Consider the following 23,943-nt stretch of genomic DNA (forward strand, 5'->3'; position numbering starts at 1 on the left):
GGGTCAGAGAGAGGGAGTCACAGACCCTGAAACAGGCTCCAGGCTCTGAGCTGGCAGTCAGCACAGAGCCCGATGCGGGGCTCGAACCCACGAACCGCGAGATCATGACCTAAGCGAAAGTCGGACGCTTAACCGACTAAGCCACCCAGGCGCCCCAAGAAGTTTTATTGGAAAGAACATGGGAGAAATGGAGTGGTGGCTGGAGAGGGCATATGCGGCAACAAACTTGAGAGTTTCAGCTGATACGAAGGTGATACATGAGGCATCTGACATTTTAATATCTAGCACTTAAATATGAAATGTACGTTAAAATAAATTAGATTGAAAACCTGCTTTGGTTTCAGTTTTGAAACAATATTAAAATCTCCAATGAATCTTCCATTTCATGTATTTATTAGAGTTATTAAAAGCATTTAGATTTTCATCTCCCCTGGCATCCCTGTTACCTATTAGTTTTATTATGGTGTGTTAGTTCTAACACAGTAATTATGCTATGGAATGATAGATCCATGGTAATTTATAAATGCACAATTAGTTTTAACAAGTTATGAAAAAGTTGACCAGTTTAGTTAACTAGTAAATTCAGCTAACCAGTACATTTTAGTAATAATAAAAACCTCGATTGATTAAATTTAATCAATTTTTTTGGCATTTTACAAGAATAGTCTATGTGGGGAAGGTTTTGGACATTAAAAATTAGTGACTATAGTTTGGGAATTTACATCCAACCAGTGGAAACACTTATCTGAATCCATTTCTCTCTGTGTTTTTGTTTTTATCCATTTTGTATTTTTCAGCCTCTCATCCTTAAATTAATTGCTTTTAAGTGATATGTGATTTAGGGGAAATTGTGTTTGTACCTGCATACCTGAAGATAAAACATTAATTTGAAATTGGATTAAAAGAAAATAAAGACTGTTCATTATTTTGTCTGATGCCCAGAGATGGTATTTTCTGTATTATAAGTCGCAAAGTACAAAGATTTAACGTTTTTACTGCTTTTTTTTTCTATTTCTTCAGCCAAGATATTTTAGCATATTTAATGAGGCGATGTTTCCAACACCACTGCTCTGAACATCGATTGTACTTGTCAGTCTTGATACCATCCACATTCCATTTAAAGTGAGTGACTCAGCACCCCAGCTGGTGCAGAGGCCAGAGCTCCTCCTAGCCCATCGATAGAAATCTAAAGAGAGAGTGCTAATGTGACATGATTGTGATTTATGCCCCATAAAAGGCAGGAACCCTCTTTTGGCTTATTCGAAGTACTTATTTGCTAAAAAAGAACCTTTTGAGAGGGTTCTTTCCCTGTAAATGCTTAGGAAAAGAAATGGTTTTCTGCATCCTTGTGAAGCCCTCTATAGAAGTGCATGAGTAGGGGCGCCTGGGTGGCTTAGTCGGTTAAGCGTCCGACTTTCGCTTAGGTCATGATCTCGCGGTTCGTGGGTTNTGATTAGTATTTGTTCTATTTCCACGTCACACCAAATAAAACCTCTATGTTGGACTTCTAGTGGCTATCGCAGCAATAGGCCCCAGGCATAGGCTTTGGATTTCACTTGGAGTTTTTGTGAATCCGAAGCATTTTTCCTCGGTCACTGGGCATGCAGTTGGTACGGGTGTGGGTGGGGGAGGTTAATCCTTGTTAGCATCATCTTTGTGCACAAGTGTGGTGAGTTGTTGCCTGTAGAGGGCGAGGTGGAGAGTGCCAGAAGTATCTCCTCCCTTTGGCCAATTTCTCTGCCTCTCCTTGTTGGGACCTGAAACGTTCAGAAACTCTTCAGGAGTTCAAGTATCATTACCTGGTCTGCCGGAATCATAAGTGAAGGTTTATCAGTTGATTAAACCAGCCTCTTCCAAGGCTGTGTGGAGAGAGCCGGGCCCAGAAGGAACAGGATTCATGGGAGAGAAGAGGGACTGGCCCATCTTCTAGGACTGCTGGCTATTGAGGGGACAGAGGAAGACCACTGAGTTTGGCTTATAGGAGTCTGTTGCCACTGCAGAAGGTGGAAAAACATGCAAGGAAGGTTTCATGTAGCCAACAAACCTTTGCCTTGCATCTGTCTTGGACCATAGGCATGGGGACACAGAGATGAGGAGGACCTGGTTCCAGCCTTGAGGAATTTACATCTGTCAGGGAAGGCAGACACAGGGTACTGTGCTGATGTAACCTGGCAGTCCACATTTGGGGTTGCAGAGGGCAGCTGAGACTCACTGGAGAGGGCCTCTTGTTCACACTCTGCCTTGAGTTTATGAAATGGAAGCAATTCTGACTGTTAGGCTGCTCTACTGTATCACGTTTTCAGAGGTACAATAGAGTGAAGGGGCAAGTCGTGCACACACGTTGCTGCCAGAGTGCTCCCCCCCTTGGAAAATGGAACCTCATCAGCTCTTCCAAGCACCTGTGAAGACAGGAGTAGGAGAAGCCTTAGCTTTATAACCTGGCTTCATTTGTTTATTAGTTCTGGGCCTTGGAGCAAGACATTTAATTTCTCTGAGCCTTATTTTCCTTATCTGTTTAATGTAGAGAATGATTTCCCAGTTCTTCCCATTTGGGAACTGGGAAAATGAAATGGGATAATGTATGTCAGCATTCCTGGTATACGGTGGAGAGTCCAGGACTATAAACCCTGTCCACTCCGCGGCCCAAGCCCAGCGCAGCCGACTAATGACCAAGGCCGGTCTGGACACCTGCCTCACACAGGGGCCGACAGCCAGGCGACCAGGGGGAACGTGTTATCCCTGCCGTCGAGCCTCTGGCTCTGTGGAAGGGAAAATTAAATGCATCATTTAAGAGAGAATATGCATCAAGCTATTTAGATCTTTCTGAATTCGGATCCAGTTTGTCAAATGGCTTTTTTGTTTGATTTTTAGAGAATTTAACCCCCACAGTTTGGGTCACGGCAAAACTTGGAAGTTATTGTTCATAGTATATTATCCTTATTCTCAGTGGTAGCATGGCTTCACGTTCAGATTGGCAAATGTAAAAGGACAGTTCACTGAGCAGCAATATTAAGAGAGAGCTTCATGTTTATGTAATAACGCGGGGCTTTGTGTGCTCTACAGAATGTACAGTGGTAATTAGATGTTTCAGATACATGTCTAGACAGGGTAAAGCTTCAGGAGCACTTGCTCAACCCTGGGAAAAACTATAGGTCCCTGTTTGTGACCAGAAAAAGCTCTCCTTGATTAACAAGTTAAATGTGGAGTTAACTTGCTGGCGCTAGGTTCACACCCAAGAGGAAAATCAGATCTGATGAGATTTGACAGGACCAATCATTTCTAGAACTCGACCAGGCCTAACTCTGTGACCTGATTCGAGGGTCTAAAAATGGTGTCTCCCACGTAACTTTCTACCATCCTCCTACAGGCCCAGATTCCCATTCTTAGTGTCACTCCTTTGATTAAGTCATTCTGATTTAAAGAGGCTCCTATAGAATTCGAACTTGTCCCTTGGGAGGGTTACACATTGACCTGGATTGCTCAGTCTTAGGGAGAATAATGAGAAAACACATCTTAGGATAAGTAGGTTTTGATGTGAGAGCCATAGGACATTTGGAAAGATTCAGAATTGAGGACACTTTTTGAGGAGGGTGTGCCCAGGTGGAGAGGGCCGAGGGGGCAGCATGAGGTCTTAGGGTACCTTAGGGAAGGGAGCAGGAAAAAGAGGGGGTTGGCCCAAGGGAGGGGGTTATCCTGTGTGTGCCTTTGTGTGTGTCACACGTGAAACAAAGGATAAACCCACTTCACCTGTCTCCCTGTTCTTCACGACTCATCATGAGACCTCACATTGATTATTTTAAGCAAAGATAAAAGTATCTGGAAACCAGCCTCTTTCTGGGTACTTTCTGGTCACTATAGTACTTTCTGGTACTGAAGACTTAATAGTGTCTGCCCTGGAGTGTAAACCTCCCTGCCGGGATGACTGGGAATCATATTCCATTTTTCTTCCTGGGGGGCCGTCTCCCAGCATCTAATAGCCGCTGTAGCCCCCACACTGATTCCCGGAGTACTCGTGACAGTTTACTTACTACAGATTGTTAGTTATTAGATGATTTGCAACGCTCCATTCCTGATATCCCAGAGACACCCTCAAAGGTAGGGGCCCATTGAACTTGGAATTTGCAAGTGGGAAGTGCCGACTTCAGTCTCTAACTTCCTAGAGTTGACATTTAGCCACTGCTGCAACTGGCTCCTCTAATTGAAGCCTAGAGCTACTATTGATGTTGTGGCTTCCCTGAAACTCTGCTCAGTCTGCACCAGGCACGGTGCTAGCACCTTCGCACACGTGCTCATTGAGCTCTCATGCTCATTGCAAACCGTTAGTAGTATTCCTCACCACTAGTTAGGAGTCAGCTAGTTCTTAGAGTTTCTGTTTTACAGTTTAGAAATGTGAGGCTTTGAGAGGCCGGATAATTTGTCCAGTATGGAACAGCCCAGGAGTGAGAGACCTGGGATTTTAACGTAGAAACATCAGCCTCCCTCTACGCTGTTGTTAAGGGTAGTTCTTCTCCATCTTGGGGTTTCTATTTTTTCAGAAAGATAGCCTGCAGCCTAAGGGACACACAACTTGTCAGTTGGAACACAAATGGCTATGGGAAAACAACATGGGGAAAGGACGCTGAGGCACATCCAAGCTGTGAAGGAATGTCACCTATTCGCACGCTGCCCTAGCCCCTCGGTGGAGGCCGACATGGTAGTGTCCGTCCTGCTTGACTCCCTCAGACCCTAGGCCTGGCCTTGGACTCTGCCCATCAAGAATGAAGGCAGGCCTGCCTTGTTTCTGTACCGAATGTGCCTTAGTACTGAACACCATACCGTCACATCTTTTATACCAGGTGTTTGTCATTTTTTTTCCTGTTTATTTTGGTGCTCAAACCTAAGCTATGACCTTGGATTTCTCTCCTCAGCTCCAAGTCATAGACTCCCTCCAGCTGTGCTACCTCTGGCTGCCCTGGCCAGAAGTCCTCCCAGGACTCCCAGGGATATTTCTGCTTTGACGGTGCCTCTTGGCCTCCCGCTCCCGTCCAGCAGTGCTGATAGGAACCAGCTGCGAAACCACGAGCCTCAAGGAAGCATCACTTTGCGTCCTACGGCCTTGACAGCGCTGGCCCTAGTTCCCCAGTCCCCGTACCAGGCTAGCACGGCCCTGCGAGGCTTTGGCCAACTTGCAGAGGCTGAGGTGGAGCTATTGACCCTGTGCTCCCGGGCCCACCCTGTACAGCTCAACCCGTCATATCCAGAACCCTGCCGGGACTTGGGAGCTCTTGCAAATTGTGGCTGTCTCAGTCTGCAACAGCAAAGTCCGAGGCAAAAGCTTAAATGCTACCGCATAACTTGTGAAGGCAGCACTAGAGAAGAAGTGGGGAAAAGGAGTGAGACAAAGAAGGAGGGAGATTAGAATGTGAAAGATGCGGTATTGATCAGGCCACTGTTTGCTAGCAAGTATAGTTGCTTGTCTGATCTTACGCTCTCTGATCTTATCTTCAGAGAGAATCAGTGATGGGTACTACATTTCATGGTCATCCTTCCACAGGGAGAGGGGACAGGGTTTTATTCACTGGATTGTCTCTCCTCTTGGTCAAAGGAGAGTACATCTAGTTTGCATAAGCTCAGGTGTGGCCAGCTGACCATATCACACCTTGCTAGCAACTCACACCTCAGCAGCAATAGAGAAGTCGTGGATGCAGGCCAGAGGGACATGATGTGCTCGTCAGTGACATAAAGAGCCGTGGCATTGATATCAGTAGTAATATCCGGATCCACAGCTGTTGGGGGAGCACAAGGTGTGTTAGGTCCGTTCAGCATCAGGAAAGTGCACAGATCTGGATGATGGTTAAACTGAATCTGGTCACACCGGAGCATTTTGATGTCAGTGCAGCTTGGTTCCTGGGCTTATCTGTGCTGCAAGGAAACTTCTTGTCCATTCAAAGAAACACTCAGTTTCCCTTTCCAGTTCCTAGCGTTGCACATGTCTCTAAGGTGTATCTCTTATGTGTATGGAGTCCAGCTGAGTGTTCTCTCTGATTGGAGGGAGGGTCCAGATAATGCTACAATAGTGAGGTACTTCTCACAGCAGGAGGAAGAAGAGCTGTCCTTGGAGTAGCTGATGAATGTGCCACTGATCATGTACTGAGGGCCCATGTCTCTGGAAAGAGGGACGCATGGCTAGAGTCTGGAGATCTTATCCAATCCATTGATAAAGCTGTGTAAGGCCAGTAGGCCATGTCATATCTACATCCTGTTTCAGCTCTCATAGATGGCCTCCTTTGTGCCCGTCTGGACTGGATGATCATTTACCTTCCTTAACACCCGTTGCATATACTCCCCTGACCTGGCCTTAAGTGAGCTCCTGTAGGGACCACAGTTAGCCCAGAAAATGCATGTTGAAGACACCATAGATGGAGTTCTAAGGTTACCCTTTCTTCATTTGGGAAATTGATGTCAAGAGAAGTACTTACATTTCTAGAGAGGTAGCCCTGTGGGCATACAGAGGGTCTTTAGGTTTTCAGTATACTGAATTAATCTACTTTGACTCATCTTTCAGGTGACTTCCTACAAAAGGGTGAGTGAGGCTTGATCTGGACTCTGGCCCAGGTTAAAGCATTTAACTAGCTAATGGCCTCCTTGACTTCTGACTCCTCATGGTCTCCCCTGACCCAGTCTGTTTCTACATAGTAAAAATAGACTTCCAAACCGAAAATAGGGAAGACCATGCAAATGCAAATGATTTTCTTTTTTTTAAAGTTTATTTTGAAAGAGAGAGAGAGAGAAAAAATATGTGTGTGAATGGGGGAGGGGCAGGGAGAGAGGAGAGAAAATCCCCATGCAGCCTCCACTCTATCAGTGCAGAGCCCAAGGAGGTGCTCAATCTCATGGTGGTGAGATCATGACCTGAGCCAAAATCAAGAGTCTGATGCTTAGTGGACTGAGCTACCCAGATGCCCCCTGAAAATGATTTTCATAATCGTTATTATCCAATAAGCCAGCAATCTTGCATAGCAGGGAGAGTTAGTTGCTCTAAAAATGACATACTGGATATATTTCCCAGGAGATTGAGGGGTGGGTAGGTGGTCCAGCTCACCAGAAAAGCACTCTGTCTACAGGCTTGGTCTCTTCATTTTCAGCAATCTCCCAGCCAAGCTTAGTTTTGTTGGGAGTCTGCAGAACAGGGGAGCCAGGTTCCTTCCATCTAGCTACAGAACTGGAACCTGGGCCTTGTTTCTGAACAGGAAGTAGGAGATGTGTGACAAAAGGACCATTCCAGCTACTTGCTCAGAACAAGGGGAATCTGATCCAACCAGACTTACTGTCTCTAGCGCTAGAAAATGGCAATTTCTGGCAAACCTCGAATGAAAAATTCCCACAAAATAGAAAACCTAGAGCCCCCTTTTCAAATCATCCTTTTAGAAATCAGAGTAGTGGAATTGGTGTAGCTTTCCTTTGAGCACATTGGCGCCCTTCTGACTATGTCACCATCTAAAGCGGAATTCCTGGCCCCTTTGCAAATTGCAGGCACTGAGGATCCCACTTCCAGCTTCTTGCTCTTTCCATCCATGCTCACCCTTCCTTTACACACTGAGATCATGCTGGCATCCTACCCTCACATCCTTGAAGATAAGACAATAGGAAGTCTGCCTTCCTGATGCCAGGGAGGCATGCTCTGGCAGCTGGGCTGTTGAAGAACCATTACAGAATATTCAGGGGGGGCACAACAGCCTTTCACAAAGCTAACTTATTGGGCAAAATCTTCCAGGCCTTGCCTGGCCCAGCTGTTGGGTAAGATCAGTGGCATGTCCTGTGCAAGGGCCTGAGCAAGGGCCATGTCCTGTTCTGCATGGTCACTTTGATATTCCAGGCCCCACATAAAAGCAGGCATCCAATACTACCACATCATTCACAAACTCATCTCAGAGCCACTTGCCTTGACCTATTTCACACTTTGTGTTATTCTATCCACAGATCCTCCCGGTTTCTGACCTGGGGGCTGACTCACTTTCCTGTTTACAGCCTTGCCTCAACCCTCATTCCTAATGTCTTACATAGTTTCTTTGGCAATGATCTTTGCTGTCCTTTTGACTAGAGTTCAAATTCTCCTCTGGCCAGACAACCTGTGATATTATGGGTAGAAGTATGCCAGATCTTGCCTGGCCCCCAGCACCCTTCATCCCTGGTGAGGTCTCCTAAGAGCACTGTGTCTTCCAGACTGGACTTTAATGATTGGGGCACCCTCAGTGTAAGAGGGGAAGATGGAAGAATGGAATAGGGAGAGAAGGAGCTAGGAAGACAAGGATGAATAAGCCTCGTCCTTCAGTGAACATCTAGCACTCTTGATACAGACATTAAATGGAACACCAATCATTTTGCCCCATGATTTTTAGATTTGCTTCATCTCAAAGAGCCACAGCAAGTGATAGGAACTTTTTGAGTCTGTGTGAGCCGATTGGAAGCATACGGCTAGTGCTTGATAGGGCTGTTCTGTATTCTCACTAGAACTCCAACTTACCATTCTATCCACAAGTGAATATTTTCCAACAAGTAATTCTACTTTTTTTCTCACTTAAGTATTCAATGAATACTCAGAATGAATGAGATTGGTGAAGTTTGGAAACACCATGATTGCTAATCAATGAAGTTGGCCATACAACTTCATTAAGTGTCAGGTCCCTTTCTGATGCTATAAATGTGGTAGATTTATTTTGGGAGTTCCTGCTCTGTTCACACCTTCTTCCCTTACCCACAGCCTTGCCAAAAACGTGGACTCGGGTGACCATGTTCATACTATGTGCCCCTCACCACAGGTGACTGGACTAGTGATGAACACCTGAAACTGATATAATCAGTCCTTCATTAAGTCAATGACCAGTCAGGTCATCTTGCTTGAAAATTTGAGCCCCTGGACATAAAGATCATTGTCAGTCATTGGTGGGTGCTAGACTCTTAAGGTTATATTGAATAGAACCAGAGTCAATTCATGCTACATAGGCTAGCTGAGGTTGTGAGACACCAGAAAGCATTCATAACCAGAGAAAGCTTGTCTGCAGAGAGGAGGATGAATCAGACAAGCAGGGAGTTAAGGAACTTCCTGAGACAGGGACTCAGTAAGAGAAAGATGAAGCACATGATCTAGGTTCCTGTGGCTTTCCAGCTCCAGGCACCAAAAAGTCTGTCTTTCTTTCATTTCTACTCGTTGGTATCCATGAGATGACTTCTCAGATCCAAGACCAAATCATCTCCACTGCCTGAGAGAGTTTTCCAGACAAGAGAAAGCTAAAGCATTAGATCATTGCTTGACTTTTTTTTTTTTCATTTCATTTCATTTCATTTCATTTCATTTCATTTCATTTCTTTTCTTTTCTTTTCTTTTTTCTTTTTTTTTTTAATGTTTTATTTATTTCTAGGAGAGAGAGAGAGACAGCGTGAGCAGGGGAGGGTCAGAGAGAGAGGGAGTCACAGACTGAAACAGGCTCCAGGCTCTGAGCTGACAGTCAGCACAGAGCCCGACGCGGGGCCCGAACCCACGAACCGCGAGATCATGACCCAAGCGAAAGTCGGACGCCCAACCGACCAAGCCACCCAGGCGCCCCTTTTCTTTTCTTTTCTAAGATAAAGATTGTTGTTCCTTATGGCTAAAAACCTTGGCTAAAATAAACTACTACTTAGGTGTTGCCAGCCAGTGCCTGCAAGGGAGAGTTGTAAACTTTTATCTTGACAATTAAGGAAAGGGTGGAATGTTTTCTACCTGCTTATTTTGAAGTAGAGCTTGATGTCATTGGAAGCTATTTTTATATCCATATTCTTGTTGTTAATCATTTAGGACAATCTGACTTTTCACTGTTTTCTCACTTGTGATAACTGTATTGGCTTTATAGGGTGTGTCCTTAGGAACTCAGCATTTGTGGGGGGAAAAAACCCACAAAAAGCCCAACATCACACATAAGCTTACATCAAAGGACAAGGTTGCCTCTGCTCATTTATAATAGTGGACTTTATGATTATCTGCACCAGAGACAAAATCTTGATTGCCTTGTCAACAAATTCAGTGCCCAAATAATTGGGGATTTTTATGGCTGGGGAAACTCCAGATATATAGCATAGGGGGAGAGGCAGGGATGAGGGTGAGGTAATTCAGTCTGTGATCCATCTCTAGCAATTATAAGTTGCGCTGCTCATCAGATTTAGCTCCTACACAAAATTGGTATTTATCTGGGTGGAGAAGTGTAAATAGTGGGCACCCTGGGAGTGGAGTTGAGGTTATTCTTTTTTTTTTTTTTTTTTTTCCTGAAATGAACTGAAAGAAAAGGCACTATTAAGTTTGCATAAGACACTAAGTTAGTCTGGGTAATACAATTCAAAGTTAGGTAAAATCCTCTACAGGAAAAGTTATCATACCTAAGGGAATGGATAGAAAAATGAATGTCAGTTGGGAAAAGGATACTTAGAGAATGGTAGAGGGAGAACTCACTTACAGTGAGAGGCCTTGGAGCCTAGTAGTTAGGGACATGGGCCGTGGACCTGGACTGCATAGATTCACGTTCCAGGTCTACCACTTGTAAGTAGCTGTATGACCAGGCACAGATTACTTAATTTCTTGGTGCTTCACTTTCTTCATGTATAAAACTGGAATAACAATAGTACCCACCTCATAGGTTTGTTGTGAAGATTAAAGGAATTGATGCACGTCATATGCATAGAGCAATGTCTGGCCCAGAGTAGGTGCTTAATAAATGCTAGTGATTACTATTCTGTAAGACATCACCAGATGTGTCAACAAGACCAGCAAGATGGATGAGAATTAGCACCAAAAGTATTCTATATTCTTGTTCTGTTGAGAAAATCCAATGTATTTCCTCTTTGACTGTGGAATGTGTGTGTTTTGGCTAAAACAAGAAAGAAGGTGCACAAAAGGGCTACTAAAACGAAGATGCGAACAGAGAGGCTTTCATATAGGGAGGGTAAATAGATTGGGTTCTGGTCTGGAAAAATGAAGACTGAGAGGTAGTAGGATGAATTTTGTGAAAGACAGGAATAGCATGAATAATAACTTGTTTATGAAATACTGGAAAATTAGAACTGGCATGAAAGGCGAATACTTTGAGGTGAATACTTGAACAGATGCTTACTTGACTGTGCTTGCTGGGAGTCGCTCAGTTATGGAGCTCGTTGGCTCGGGAGTTTCAAAGCAATCTGAGTGAGGGGGGTGGGTTATGGTCTTTTAACTTTCAAGGGTCATTAGGGATGTTTGTGATAGAGTCCAGTTCAGCATTTGTAAATCACTTATATTAATGTAGTATGTAGCTGTTTCAAAAACGCTCAGCAACCTTAATGCACTTGATTCCCGCAACACTGAGCTCCCGAGCTGAACTGTGGGTAAGTCTCTGCAGGGAATCAAAAGGCGAGAAAGATGGCCCCTGTTGAAGGTTCTGATCTGTGCTGCCACCCAGAAAACACTGTAATTAAATTAACTTAATTTGAAGGTTTCATGCAGTTGGTTCACTTTTACTTATAGAGTCTTGAGACCAGGGAATTTTTGGTTACTTTTTGAGTCCAGGATTGGTATTGTGAAGAAATTGAGGAAATAAAAGTTCTCTTTTTGTGATTGCTTTGCTTTCATGAATTCTATCAAGGTGGATACTCTAATGTCAATAGAAAACTTGTTCTTATATTTATTATTAGAGTAGTTACTCAGAAAAATCCGTTTTAGAGCTATAGGTTAATTTAGAGGTCATCCTCTTCAATTCCTCCTTTCACCACTGAAGAAGGTGGGGCCCCTTGGGTGACTTTTACAAGGTGGCAAAGCTTGGACCAACGCCCAAGTTCTAGTCTTCAGTGTTTTCTTTCCCATCAGGCTGCTTCCCCCAGAGGGTCAGGATGATTGTAGTTGAGCTTATTTCTGTGTACACACAGACTCAGATGTGTTATGCTTTATCTTGGAGCACCCAGCAGCAGATTTACTATGAAGCCAGGGAAATTTAAGCTTCAGGGCCCCTCACTTCTTGTGTTGGGGGAGGAAGCTAAGTTGCAATCAGGAAACATTTCTGTATAAACATTTCTGGTTAATGACCTAAAGAGGTAATGTAAGAGATGGACTTGACTTTCCAAGGCTCCAGTCATTTGTTGTGACCTTCCTCACATTCTAAGAAAAAGAAATTCACTTTTTTTTAAAAATTTTTAATGTTTTATTTATTTCTAGGAGAGAGAGAGAGAGAGAGAGAGACAGCATGAGCAGGGGAGGGTCAGAGAGAGAGGGAGTCACAGACTCTGAAATGGGCTCCAGGCTCTGAGCTGGCAGTCAGCACAGAGCCTGACGCGGGGCTCGAACCCACGAACTGCGAGATCATGACCTAAGCGAAAGTCGGACACTTAACTGACTAAGCCACCCAGGTGCCCCAAAGAAATTCACTTTTGCACCTATTTTCTGCTTGCAGTTTTGTATTCCTTTTCTTAAAGAAGTATCCCTTCCCTGTTGCAAGATTATAAATTTCAGGCTCCATGAAACCTGGTTTGCTTCTGATGCCCTAAGATATAATCAGTTGGAGATGTCATTGTAATATTACAGATTTTGATTTTTGAATGAATTTTTATTAAAAAATTTGAATAGATTTAAAGTATTTTTATTTTTATATTTTATTTTAATTTTAGTTTTTGTTGTAAGAAGAAAATAAAAAGTTGTGTTAAAATTTTCTAAACAAAAACAGTAGCTCCTTGTCCCAGCCTTCCCCACCCCTTAGTTTTGTTCTCCAGTCAAGCACTTTTACTTTTTTTTAGATATTTTCCCCTACTGTTTACCTCTATGTTGTTTCTTAATAACTTGCTATCTTAATTGATCACTTTTATATCAATTTATAATAATATAAAATTTTATATCCATAATACAATAGTATTGTATTATTATATCAGTTTTATGTTGACTTCCTGTAATGGTAGCTAAGGATTTAACTTTAACTCTTAAAATTCCTTCTCTCTCCTCTTATTTCCCCCAAATAGTCAAATCACAATTTTTAGTTACTCCCATCATCAATATCTATGTCGTGACGGCCATGTAAATGTTATTTATAGCAAAAACAAGTAGAATCCCATGGTATCCTTTCTTTTTTTTTTTTTTTTTAAAAAAAAGACACATTTATTCAGCGTCATGATCAGACTATTACATTTAGCAATCAANCCATGGTATCCTTTCTTATTCAACTTTTTATTTGTCCTAAAGTTAGTTATCTTATTTTCTTTTGCTTAATTTTCTATTTTATCTATCTGAGACTAACTCTCCTTTCTTTTCATAGCTTTTTGTTTTCCCCAGAGTCCATAATTGTTTTGTTTATCCTTTCACTTAATTTTCTGTGTATCTTGCCAAATACATCCTCAGAACTACCAAGCATCTGTTTTATCAATATTATTTGTGGAAGTGGTCAAATAGATCAGATAATCTATCGATCTTCTACCTCCTCTTCCTTCCCATCCCCCGAGCCCCCACTCCTGACCCCAGACCTCCACCTCCTCTCATATGGAGTGTGGTTTTTTCTTTCTTTTTTTTTTTTTGCCCCTAGTGTCTGGAAATTTTATATGATAAGCCTTTGGTGAGGATGTTTTGTGAAGGTGAAACTCCATAGGCCCTTTCTAAACCTTAGGGAATTGTCTACTCATTATAAGCAATTTTATGTAGGGCGCCTGGGTGGCTAAGTCGGTTGTGTCCAACTTCAGCTCAGGTCATGATCTCATTGTTTGTGAGTTGGGGCCCTGCGTCAGTCTCTGTGCTAACAGCTCAGAGCCTGGAGTCTGCTTCAGATTTTGTCCCCCTCTCCCTCTGCCTAGTGCTCTGTCTCTGTCTCTCAAAAATGAATAAACATTTAAAAAATTAAAAATAAGCAATTCTATGTAACAATTTTATATAAGCAGACTTTGAAAGTATATTTTAAATATCTACTACCATACAAGGACTGCCTTTATTTTCTAGTTGACTAAATTTTCATAGTAGGGTAAAGGGAATTCTCCTAACAATGGATAAAGTACCACATCTGGATGCCTGAAGTGTCTGGTAATCAAAAGTAGGATTTGCTAATATATAATCAACTCCTATTTTCTGACAGGTATATCAATCTTAGGGTGAGTTATCTAAATTTTGAATCCCAGGTAATTATTAAGAATATATTCTCAGATAATTTCTTGTTACTCTCAAACTTACATAGTACTTGCCTCTGTGAAAACTTGTTTTTAATCTATGGAAGTTAAATATAATTTTAAGACACAAAACATATTTTAAAAGCTTGTTTTACATACTATTTTTGTTAGCTGCCTTAAAAGCATAACATAATAATAGGAAATTAACTATACTAGTTCCATTAATACCTTCCCTCCTTGATACTTTATACATGTCAAATGTTTGGTTAATTCTTCTGGGTCCTACTAGGCAGAGCAATAGCACTGCTTTATTTGCTGAAGTAGAAATAAGGGCCATTGCAATTCTCAGTTAGGTTTTCTTACAGGGATTTCCTATTCTTAGATAATGCATTTCCCTCTACAGGAGGATTAGTGGTTTCCTAAATAATCCACTATAAAAATCAGGAATGGTGCTGACTTTTTAGAGGAGATATTATATTCAGGGTTCTTCAGTATATTTTTATCTCATTCCTTTTGATATTGGTGCAATTTGAGGGGGATGCTTATCAGTTGAATTCTTGTGGAGCATAGCTCTATACTTTGATTTGATTTTTTGATAATTTGCTAAGAACATCACTGAAAAAATACAATGTTTCTGAATCCTTAAGATCTTGGTTGAAATGCTCAGCCCTGATAGCCTGTACAAGCAGAGACTCAATGTCTATGATCAAATCCTCCTCCCAGAATGCACTGTTACTGGAATGTCCCTGGCCTCTGTTGAGACCTGTAGTTTCGAAACAACTACACATCTCAGGATGCACCACCCCTTCACCCCTTCCTTTTCTGTCTTCAGTCATATTGTCCACTCAAAGTTGTAGACAGACATAGGAGTGGTAAATCCCCAAGGGCAGGTGTAGTCTGACCTGTATGCCCGAGATTCTCCCCCTCCACCCCAGATTTTTAAGAAATTGGATGGTGATGGGGTTTCTACACACTGAGGAGTAGTGGAAAACAGAGAAACACCTAATGGAAATTATGGCAGGATTCCTAGCTGTTTATCAATGGGCTAGTTGCTTACTTCCCTGCTTGATGTCCTAAGACTTATAAAATTGAAAGTGATTTTCTAATATCTCCATTTCAAGTTACTTCCACATGTAGAGAGAGTGTTAGTGGTTCATTTGGTGTGGTAATTTATTTCCATCAGTTTTGAGGGATTTTCCTAGGATTTTAGTAGGCACGGTGGATTCTAAAGCTGTTCTCTGGGGGTGCTGTACATTTCTCCTGAAATTTTAGATACTTTAAAATGAATGACTTTGTTATTTGAGTGTTTTATATAGGGATTTCTTGGCACTTACATTTATACTGTATTACTGGAAGCAATAAAAAATAAATGTGTTTACTCAGTCAGCTGACTATGAAAACATTTGGTTTGTTTCATCAGTTAGATTCAACATCACTTCTCTCTGACGAACAGTTAAGGTGTCTTCTGGATGAATGCACGCTCAGACAAAAGTCCATGATTAGACTTTCTTCAGAAAGAGAAAAGGAAGACATTGAGGATTCAACACCTAAGTCCCCCCGTCTTTCCAGATCTGTCCTCTCTGAGCTACTAAACGGGTCAGAAACAAAAGTCATAAGCACAGAGGTAAGAGATGCAGATATGCCTGAGAATGCAGACTGTGAATCATGTACAGGTTACTATCTCACCAAAGCCTTGACTGGGCATTACATGTCCCAAGCGCTTGTCATCGAAGCAGAGAATTTGAAATGCCTCCAGTTTCCCAAGGACAAGGGTATTAGTGACACAAAGGATTATTTTATGTCGAAGACTGTTGGCATCGGGCGACTGAAAAGGCCCTCTTTCTTGGATGATCCACTGTATGGCATCAATGTGAGCCTTTCATCTGAAGACCAATGTCTGGAACTCAGCCCTCCAGAGAAACCAAACATGGGTAAGGCTTTGTGGATGTGTATTTTGGTGAATAATACTAAGCATCTCAATATAAAGGTGTTATAGTTTAAGGTAGAACAGGATAGGAAGTATGTTTGCAAGTCCCAGATGGTGTCAATAGCATGCAACATAGTAAATTTATCAATGTTTGTATGAGATCAAACATTGAGAGAGTAAGGTTGAAATTAGTACTCTTATGAGATATATTATTCCTAATGATAATTAATATATATTCTTGGTGGTTGTACAGAAAACAGTGATAATTTCAGAATAAAAGAGAATTTAGTTTGAACAGATACAAATAATTTGGATAGGTTTGCTTAGTCTTTTAATTTCCAAATTTCAGTGATGAGAATTTATTCCAAGGGATGAATTTGTAAAATGTGAAATACATTTTACTAGTGGTTTTATTAGTTTCTACACAAAGCTCCCATCCCAGCTACTTGTATGTACTCAGGTATTTTGTCTCGATCTAGTGTTGTATTTTACAGTGGTACAGTGGTACAGGTTATAAATACTATGGACAGTTTTTGACATAAACAAATATTCAGTTGTTTATCTAAGTTAGAAGTCTAACATAGTCTGTGTTGTATGCGGTAAGTCTACTTAAATAGCCTCAAGTTTTCCTCTAATGTAGATAACTATTGATTATGTATTATCTATTAAATGTATATCTTTCCATCATTATCTATATATTACCTGTTAAATCTGTAATCTCTTAATTCTGAATAATCCTCAGTCCCATATTTCTAACTGCCTGCTAGCCAGCTCCATGCGGTTATGGCCTCAAACTGATTTTCTCATCTTTCCTTTCAACTCAGATTTCCTCTTTTCTTTCTGTTTCCTCACTCACCCGGGTTCAAAGTTTGAGTCATCATTGAATCTCCTCTCTTTTGCTCCCCACCTTCAACCTTCAGTATTGTTTATTCTACTTCTGCAGTGTTTCCCATGCCCATCCCTTCTTTGCTCTTCCTGCTGCCTCCACTGGACCAGGGTAAAAACCCTCCAATCCGATCTGATCCATCTCTCTGCCTCTGGTCTCTCACCTCCTCTGGCCATTGATGACCTGCACTAAACAAATCCCTCCAAAGTACTGCTTTGATAGCCACACCTCCCAGATCAGAAAACTTCTCTAGCTCTCCACTGCCTGATGAATGAAACCTGAATTCTTTCCCTTGATGTTCAAGGCCTCCACAGTCTGACCTCAGGCTCTTTGTAATTAGTCTCTACCTAGTCCTTTAAATGTTATTCAGATTATAACTAATCTGGTCTCAGGATTTCCAGTGCTTTCCTCTGCCCCTGTATAGCCCCTACTCTTTTCTTGTGAAGAATGTTCAGGTACCCCTTCAATGGCAGTTGAATTCCTACCCCATCCTCTCTGAAGGTAACCTTCCCTGTTTCTCTCTTTTCAAGGTTTGATTTCTCCTCTGAATGTCCAAAACATTGGTCCTCTATCCTTTCATAGACACATTGTCTTATTTTTTTAAATAAATTTACTTTTTCCTTTTTTTAAAAGTGGGCTCAACCCCCAACATGGGACTTGAACTCCTGACCCTGAGGACAAGAGTCACATGCTCTACTGACTGAGCCAGCCAGGCACCCCCACTTTGTCTTTTTTTTCAATTTATTTTTTTATTGTCAAGTTGGTTTCCATATAACACCCAATGTTCATCCCAACAAGTGCCCTCCCCCATGCCCTCCTCCCAAATCACCCATTTTCCCCCTCCCCCACCCCCCATCAACCATCACTCTGTTCTCAGTATTTAAGAGTCTTATGGTTTGCTTCCCTCCCTCTCCTTAACTATTCCCCCCTCCCCCTCCCCAATGGTCCTCTGTCAAGTTTTTTTCTGATCCACATATGAATGAAAACATATGGTATCTGTCTGTCTCTACCTGACTTATTTCACTCAGCATAACACCCTCGAGTTCCATCCACATTGCTACAAACAGCCAGATTTCTTTCTTTCTCATTGCCATGTAGTATTCCATTGTTTAGATAAACCACATCTTCTTGATCTATTTACCCCATTGTTTATGATTCAAATACTTTGCTAATCATCTAAAATACTAAATGGCAATTTTGTGCTTTCTACAAAAGTGAGCCCCAAAACTGAAAGCCAAACCTTTTCTTGGCAAAAAGCTCTTTACACACATAACTTTAATGAGGGATAGCAGTATTTTCAGCTGCAATATATTCAGGTCTTTCTTAGGAAATAGATACATGTGAATGTGATTCAGAGCAGATTTCTAGAAACAGGCAGGAATGAAATGAGAAAACACTATTTATCATTTTCTCTTTCAATAGCAAATACTATTTATGTGTAGTATTTTTCTTGATGAACCAAGGTCTGTCACAAGTATTAAAATTCTTCTAGAAGGCAGAGTCATATAAAACTTCGAAAAGAGAACCAAACTGAATGCCACTGAGGGCCAGTTTACATCATGGTATCGAAAAATAAGGATTTGCGTCACAGCTGTATTAAAAGTCTCATTTTTCAGGGCATCTGGGTGACTCAGTCAGTTAAGCATCCGACTTCAGCTCAGGTCATGATCTCACGATTCGTGGGTTTGAGCCCTGAGTCGGGCTCTGTGCTGACAGCTGGCTCAGAGCCTGGTGTCTGCTTCAGATTCTGTATCTCCCTCTCTGACCACCCCCTGCTCATGCTGTCTGTCTGTCTCTCTCAGAAATAAATAAAACATTTAAAAAAAGTCCCATTTTTCTTGTGCTTTCAGCTTAGTGGTAACTACTGAAAAAATTTGGATACAAGGTCCAGTAAGTTCAGTGTTGCTCTCACTAACTGTTGGGGCTTTAGGAGATTGGTAAGTAGGGTTTTCTCTTCCCCACCCAGATTGGAACCAATTTAGACATAGATGGATTCTGATGAATTCAGAGCAAGGAGGTTGGCTTCCTTGCTGATGAAATGTAGGGGGTCATCATGACCTGTGTAGGCAGCCAAATGGTCTTCTGAATGCTACGTCCTCCAAGTGAACTCACACACCTAGTCACTGGCAGAGGTGAAAAGACTCAAGCCTCACCTGTGGAAACATGTCCATGTGGAACCAATAGCATGGAGGAGCCAAGAGGCACCCTTGGCGGGAAGGGGTGGTGTGCGGACTCCCGTGGAGGAAGGGGCTGAGCTGAGCTATTTCTTCCCCCAAACTCACTGGTGAGAGAACTGGCTCTTTTCTCTTGTGGAGAGTGGAGGAGGCTGGGGCGAGGCTGGATGTTTCCCCATTGTAAGTTTTTCCACATCCAAGTGTGAGGAGAGCAGGGAGTTAGCGTTCTTTGCTACCACTTAACCTCAGAGACACCACGGAGTATGCTAGCACTTCAGAGAAAGATCCCTTCAGGTCTGTGGTTAGTCTAGTATTTAATCAAGTGATGCTTTTTTTTAATGTTTATTTTTTTTAAAATTTTAATAGTTTTTTAATTTATTTTTGAGACAGAGACAGAGCATGAGTGGGGGAGGGGCAGAAGAGAGAGGGAGACACAGAATCTGAAACAGGCTTCAGGCTCTGAGCTGCCAGCCCAGAACCTGAAGTGGGGCTCGGACCCACAGTCTGCGAGATGATGACCTGAGCCAAAGTCGGATACTTAACCGACTGAGCCACCCAGGTGCCCCTTTAAATGTTTATTTTTGCGAGTGAGTGGGGGAGGGGCAGAGAGAGAAGGAAGAGAGAATCCCAAGGAGGCTCCGCTCTGAGCCCTACACAGGGCTTGAACCAACGAACTGTGAGATCATGACCTCAGCCTCAACCAAGAGTCAGACGCTCAACCAACTGAGCCACCCAGGTGCTCCTTATCAAGTTCTTATGCTGGATTACTTTCCAGATAATCCAAACCAAAAGGCATCTATGCATGTACAGTATCCTCTTTTCCTCACTAAGTGTTTAAGCTCCGTATCAACAGAATTTCATATGGTAAAGAAGAAAATCCAAAAAACAAAGCCAAAAATAGTGGAATAGGGCAAAAAGGGACACAAAGCCCATCATGTAGCAAGGGTAGAGGGTTAGAACTATACTAACTCTTAAAGGAAAACAAAGTCGAGTTTCACACAGGACCCATGTGATGAATAGTGCTTTTAAAAATTTCTATAACGAATGAGTCAGATAAGGTTGTTTTAAAAATAGCAACCCTAGATGAAAACTGGGGCTACTGTCTTGTTTTGCTCAGGCAGTGTTTTACCACTGAATGTTTCTTGTCCTTGGAAACCTTTCGTCTCTGGCACATTGGATGATTAGTCACTGTAAATTGAAACTGAGAACAAGAAACCAGAGAGCAAATTAATGAGTGAAAGCTTGTAGTAGTGTGGTTAAGTAGTAGGATCCCAGACTAGAAGCTAGAAGCTAGAGGACGGCTGGTGTGCCCTTCCACCTGCATGATCTGACCCAGTGGTTGGGAGTGCAGTCTGTGCGTGAGGCCAATCTGGGTTTCAATCCTTGCTCTGTTAGTAGTGATCTTAGGCGAGTTCCTTAATCTCTCTTTTCTACACCTCGGTTTCCTTATGTGTAAGATAAGATGGCTTAAATACAATAAGGATCGAATGAGAAAGTCCACATAAAATAATTAGGTCAGTGACTGGACTTAGTTGGCTTATACTGGTCCCTCCGTACCTGTGGTTTCAGTTACCTGTGGTCAGCAGCATTCCAGAAGCAGGTGATTCTTCTGACAATAGGTCAGAAGGCTAACGGTAGGCCAACACTATGCCACCATGCCTGTATCGTTCCCCTTCCTCTCCTCATGTAAGCATTTTATCACCTCACATCATCACCAGAAGGGTGAGTACAGTATAAGACATTCTGGGAGAGACCACATTCACAAAACTTTCATTATATTATGCTATCATTGTTCTATTTTATTAGTTACTTTAATCTTTTACTGTGCCTAAGTTATAAATCAAGCCTTATCAGAGGCATGTATGTAAAGGAAGAGTCCTAGTATGTATAGGGTTTGGTGCTATTTGTGATCTCAGGCATCCACTGAGGATCTTGGAATATATTCCTTATTCCTTGTGATGAGAGGGATGACCGCATTTGACATTCAGTCAGGAGCTTTCCCATAAAAGCCTGGGCTTCAGACTTTGCTGACAAATCAGCAGGTCCTCATACCAGCAAGGAGAGACGCGTAGATGTCCCCTTTAGGAGGAGCATGTACATCCGGGGGTACATGACCCTCCCAGCTGCCCCTCTCTAGTTCATGTGCCTGGCCATTTGGAGCCACTTGATTTCCCTCTCGTGTTCTATGCCCTTGCTGCTCAGAGTGTGGGCCAATTACGGGGGGATCATTAGAAAACCTGCTGAATCATAATTTGCTAATAAGACCCCGCAGCGAAACTTACTGTGAAGTTTGAGAAGCACTGTTACAAACCATAGAGCATGACTCCTAACCAGAGTGAGCGTCAGGATCACCCGCCGGGGTTTTTTGCTGGTCTGTTTTATACCCATGTCCAGGGCGCTAACCTGACTTCCTAAAATTAGAGTCCCTGATGTGGAGCGTTCAGTCAGTCAGATTAGTGCAAGCTACAATATTGCCTTGCGTATTTGAGAAATCAGGGTTTCAGTTTAGCTGTAACAAAGCTCATTATGTTAATTCTGTTGGGGTCTTGAGAACAAGTTCTACCAACAGCGGCAATGTACCATCTGAATACACTTCAAATTGAAATTACCCATCAAAACGTTTGATTGTAACTTTTTACTTATGTATCTTTAAATTTTATTTTAATTCCAGTATAGTTAACATACAGTGTTAAATTAGTTTCAGGTGTAGAATATAGTGCTTCACTATTGATTGTAACTTGACTGTAACTTGAGGTGGCTGTAGGTGAATTGGCTTTTGTGAAAGATGTTGGGGTGACTTGAAGGGGGTGTGTGTTAGTATATGTCCTTACTCAGACCACCTGAACAGTGCCAAAGGGACTAGATCGTTTTGGGAAAGTTTTCCCTGTTGTAATACAGGCTTCCTGGTTTGTAGTGGAGCCCTGAGATTCTAAAATAGTAACGGTATTAGCTAACCTTTTTTTTCCATGAAAAATATTTTGGCTTGCTCTTAGGGAAATACTAAACTCTGCTTTGATGAAGTTCTGTTTCTCTCAAACTGCGTGCCTTTAGGCTTCCTAGTTATTATTTGTTAAATTACCTTTTCAAGGCTACTTACTGCTTTTCAGATGCTTTTAGTAACTTAACCCCCCAAATTTATTTGATCATAATATCAGAGCTGCTCTATTGGAAATATCCAGTGTTAATTACCTTTTGATGTAAAACTTGAGCATGTAGTAAGTTTATATTTGATATTTACCTTTTCAAGTTCTTTCACCGAATTTTATTTGGGCCAGTTCTTGACTTGAGGTGGACTTTTCATATAAATCTGTGCCACGGATTATTTTCTTTATTTGCTTATAAAATACCACTTTATCATTTTGTGTCAACAATGGCATGTTGGAGAGTTTTGCTATTTAATTACAATTAATGAGAACTTGTGATTCCATTGCTTTAGTCAAAAAAATCGTCAACTGTAGACGAGATCTATGGACCAGAAATACAGGCATCACTGGGAGCTATGAGAAATGCGGAGTCCCAGGCCCTGCTCCAGACCTACTGTATTAGAATCTGCATTTTAACACGATGCTCCAGCAGGGATTTATATGCTTGCTAATGTGTGAGAAGCTCTGGTCTACTGGTCACTCTACTCCAGGGTTATAAGGAAAAAAAATGGTGAAAATAATGTCAATTATTTGATAATCTGCTCAATCCCTACTTTTTCTTCTTAAATTTTATTTTACTTAAGATCCTACCTTCTCCAGATGGACTTACCTCTCTAAACCTCCCTCCTGTACTGCTTTTGCGTAACCTTCCCCTTAGACATTGAGAGCGAGCATACCCTAGCCTGAGTTCTCTCCTCTTGCAAGGCTGCTATTTTATTTGGAGACACAAATAGCCGGTGTGGGATCATCTATGGTTTGTATACTTTTGATTTTTAAGTCTCTCTACTTGGCATCTGCCTCAGATTTGTCTGAGGCATTCGGAGCTCTACTGAGTCCCTCCCTTAGGCGGTGCTTCTTTGGCACCATATTAGAATCACTTGGTGAGATTTAAAACAGACTAATGTGCCTGGGTTCCATCCCAGCTGAATGAAATCTATTTCTAGGGGTTGGCTTTGGACATGAGCATTTTTTTTTTCTTTTGGTGGTTGACATCTTTATTGCTTTGGCAGTGAGAGGCCAGAAGCTCTTGGTGGGGAGGGTCTGCTTTCTCTTTACCATTACGGGCTTGTGGCTGCAGGGTTTGGCGCTCTGTCAGTGCCAGCCGTGAGCACGTCTGGGTGGTACTTGTTCTCACGGATCATATGTCTGATGCTGCTGGGGGTGGCCCTGGCATTCTTGTTGATCATGGTCGGCACTTAGGATGTAGCAGGTTTTCAGTGGCCAGATTCCCACTTCATGACCACCACTACCCTTTTGCTCTTGGCTGCTGGTTCATGCCCACAGTCTTGTAGTGCATCAGCCTCTTGTAGCAGAGGGTGTTGTGAACCTTCATTTTTCTGGGCTCTGTGCTGTACACCTGCTTCTTCCTGTTGATCAGGAAGCTGGAGCAGTTCCACACGGCCTCCCATTGCAGGTGGGCATGCATGGTGGCAGCTCCTTTCACTCTGGAAGCCAGAGATGGCAAGACTGGACATCAGTATTTTTAAAAGTTCGTGTTAGAGGTTGGGTGATTCGATTGTGTAGCCATTGCTTTAAAAGCACTGTGCCACGGCTCCACTGTATTCATTGTATTCATTCACTAAGGACATTTACTAGGATATGAGGAATAGGACATAATCACTGCTCTGAGTTATTTCATAGTCTGTTGATGAAGGCAGCCACTTAAGCACATAATCACAGCAGAGGAGAGAAGAGCTTCGG

General features: G+C 42.2%; 1 protein-coding gene and 1 pseudogene across 4 annotated transcripts in view; one reads left to right on the forward strand and one right to left on the reverse strand.

Annotated features, from left to right (window-relative positions):
- Nucleotides 1-23,943, forward strand: part of FSIP1 (fibrous sheath interacting protein 1) — a 193,676-nt gene that overhangs the window by 167,147 nt on the left and 2,586 nt on the right. For 3 of the 4 annotated variants that reach the window (XM_077764350.1, XM_077764351.1, XM_077764352.1), the window contains one exon: nucleotides 15,533-16,043. In XM_077764350.1, coding sequence (XP_077620476.1) covers nucleotides 15,533-16,043 — 511 coding nt within the window. The remainder of the gene's footprint in view (nucleotides 1-15,532; nucleotides 16,044-23,943) is intronic. The other variant, XM_077764353.1, reaches the window with a different exon arrangement.
- On the reverse strand, nucleotides 20,196-23,668 carry LOC144231793 (large ribosomal subunit protein eL28 pseudogene; annotated as a pseudogene).

The sequence above is a fragment of the Crocuta crocuta genome, unplaced genomic scaffold (assembly GCF_008692635.1).
Source record: "Crocuta crocuta isolate KB4526 unplaced genomic scaffold, BGI_CrCroc_1.0 scaffold102, whole genome shotgun sequence".
NCBI lineage: Eukaryota > Metazoa > Chordata > Mammalia > Carnivora > Hyaenidae > Crocuta > Crocuta crocuta.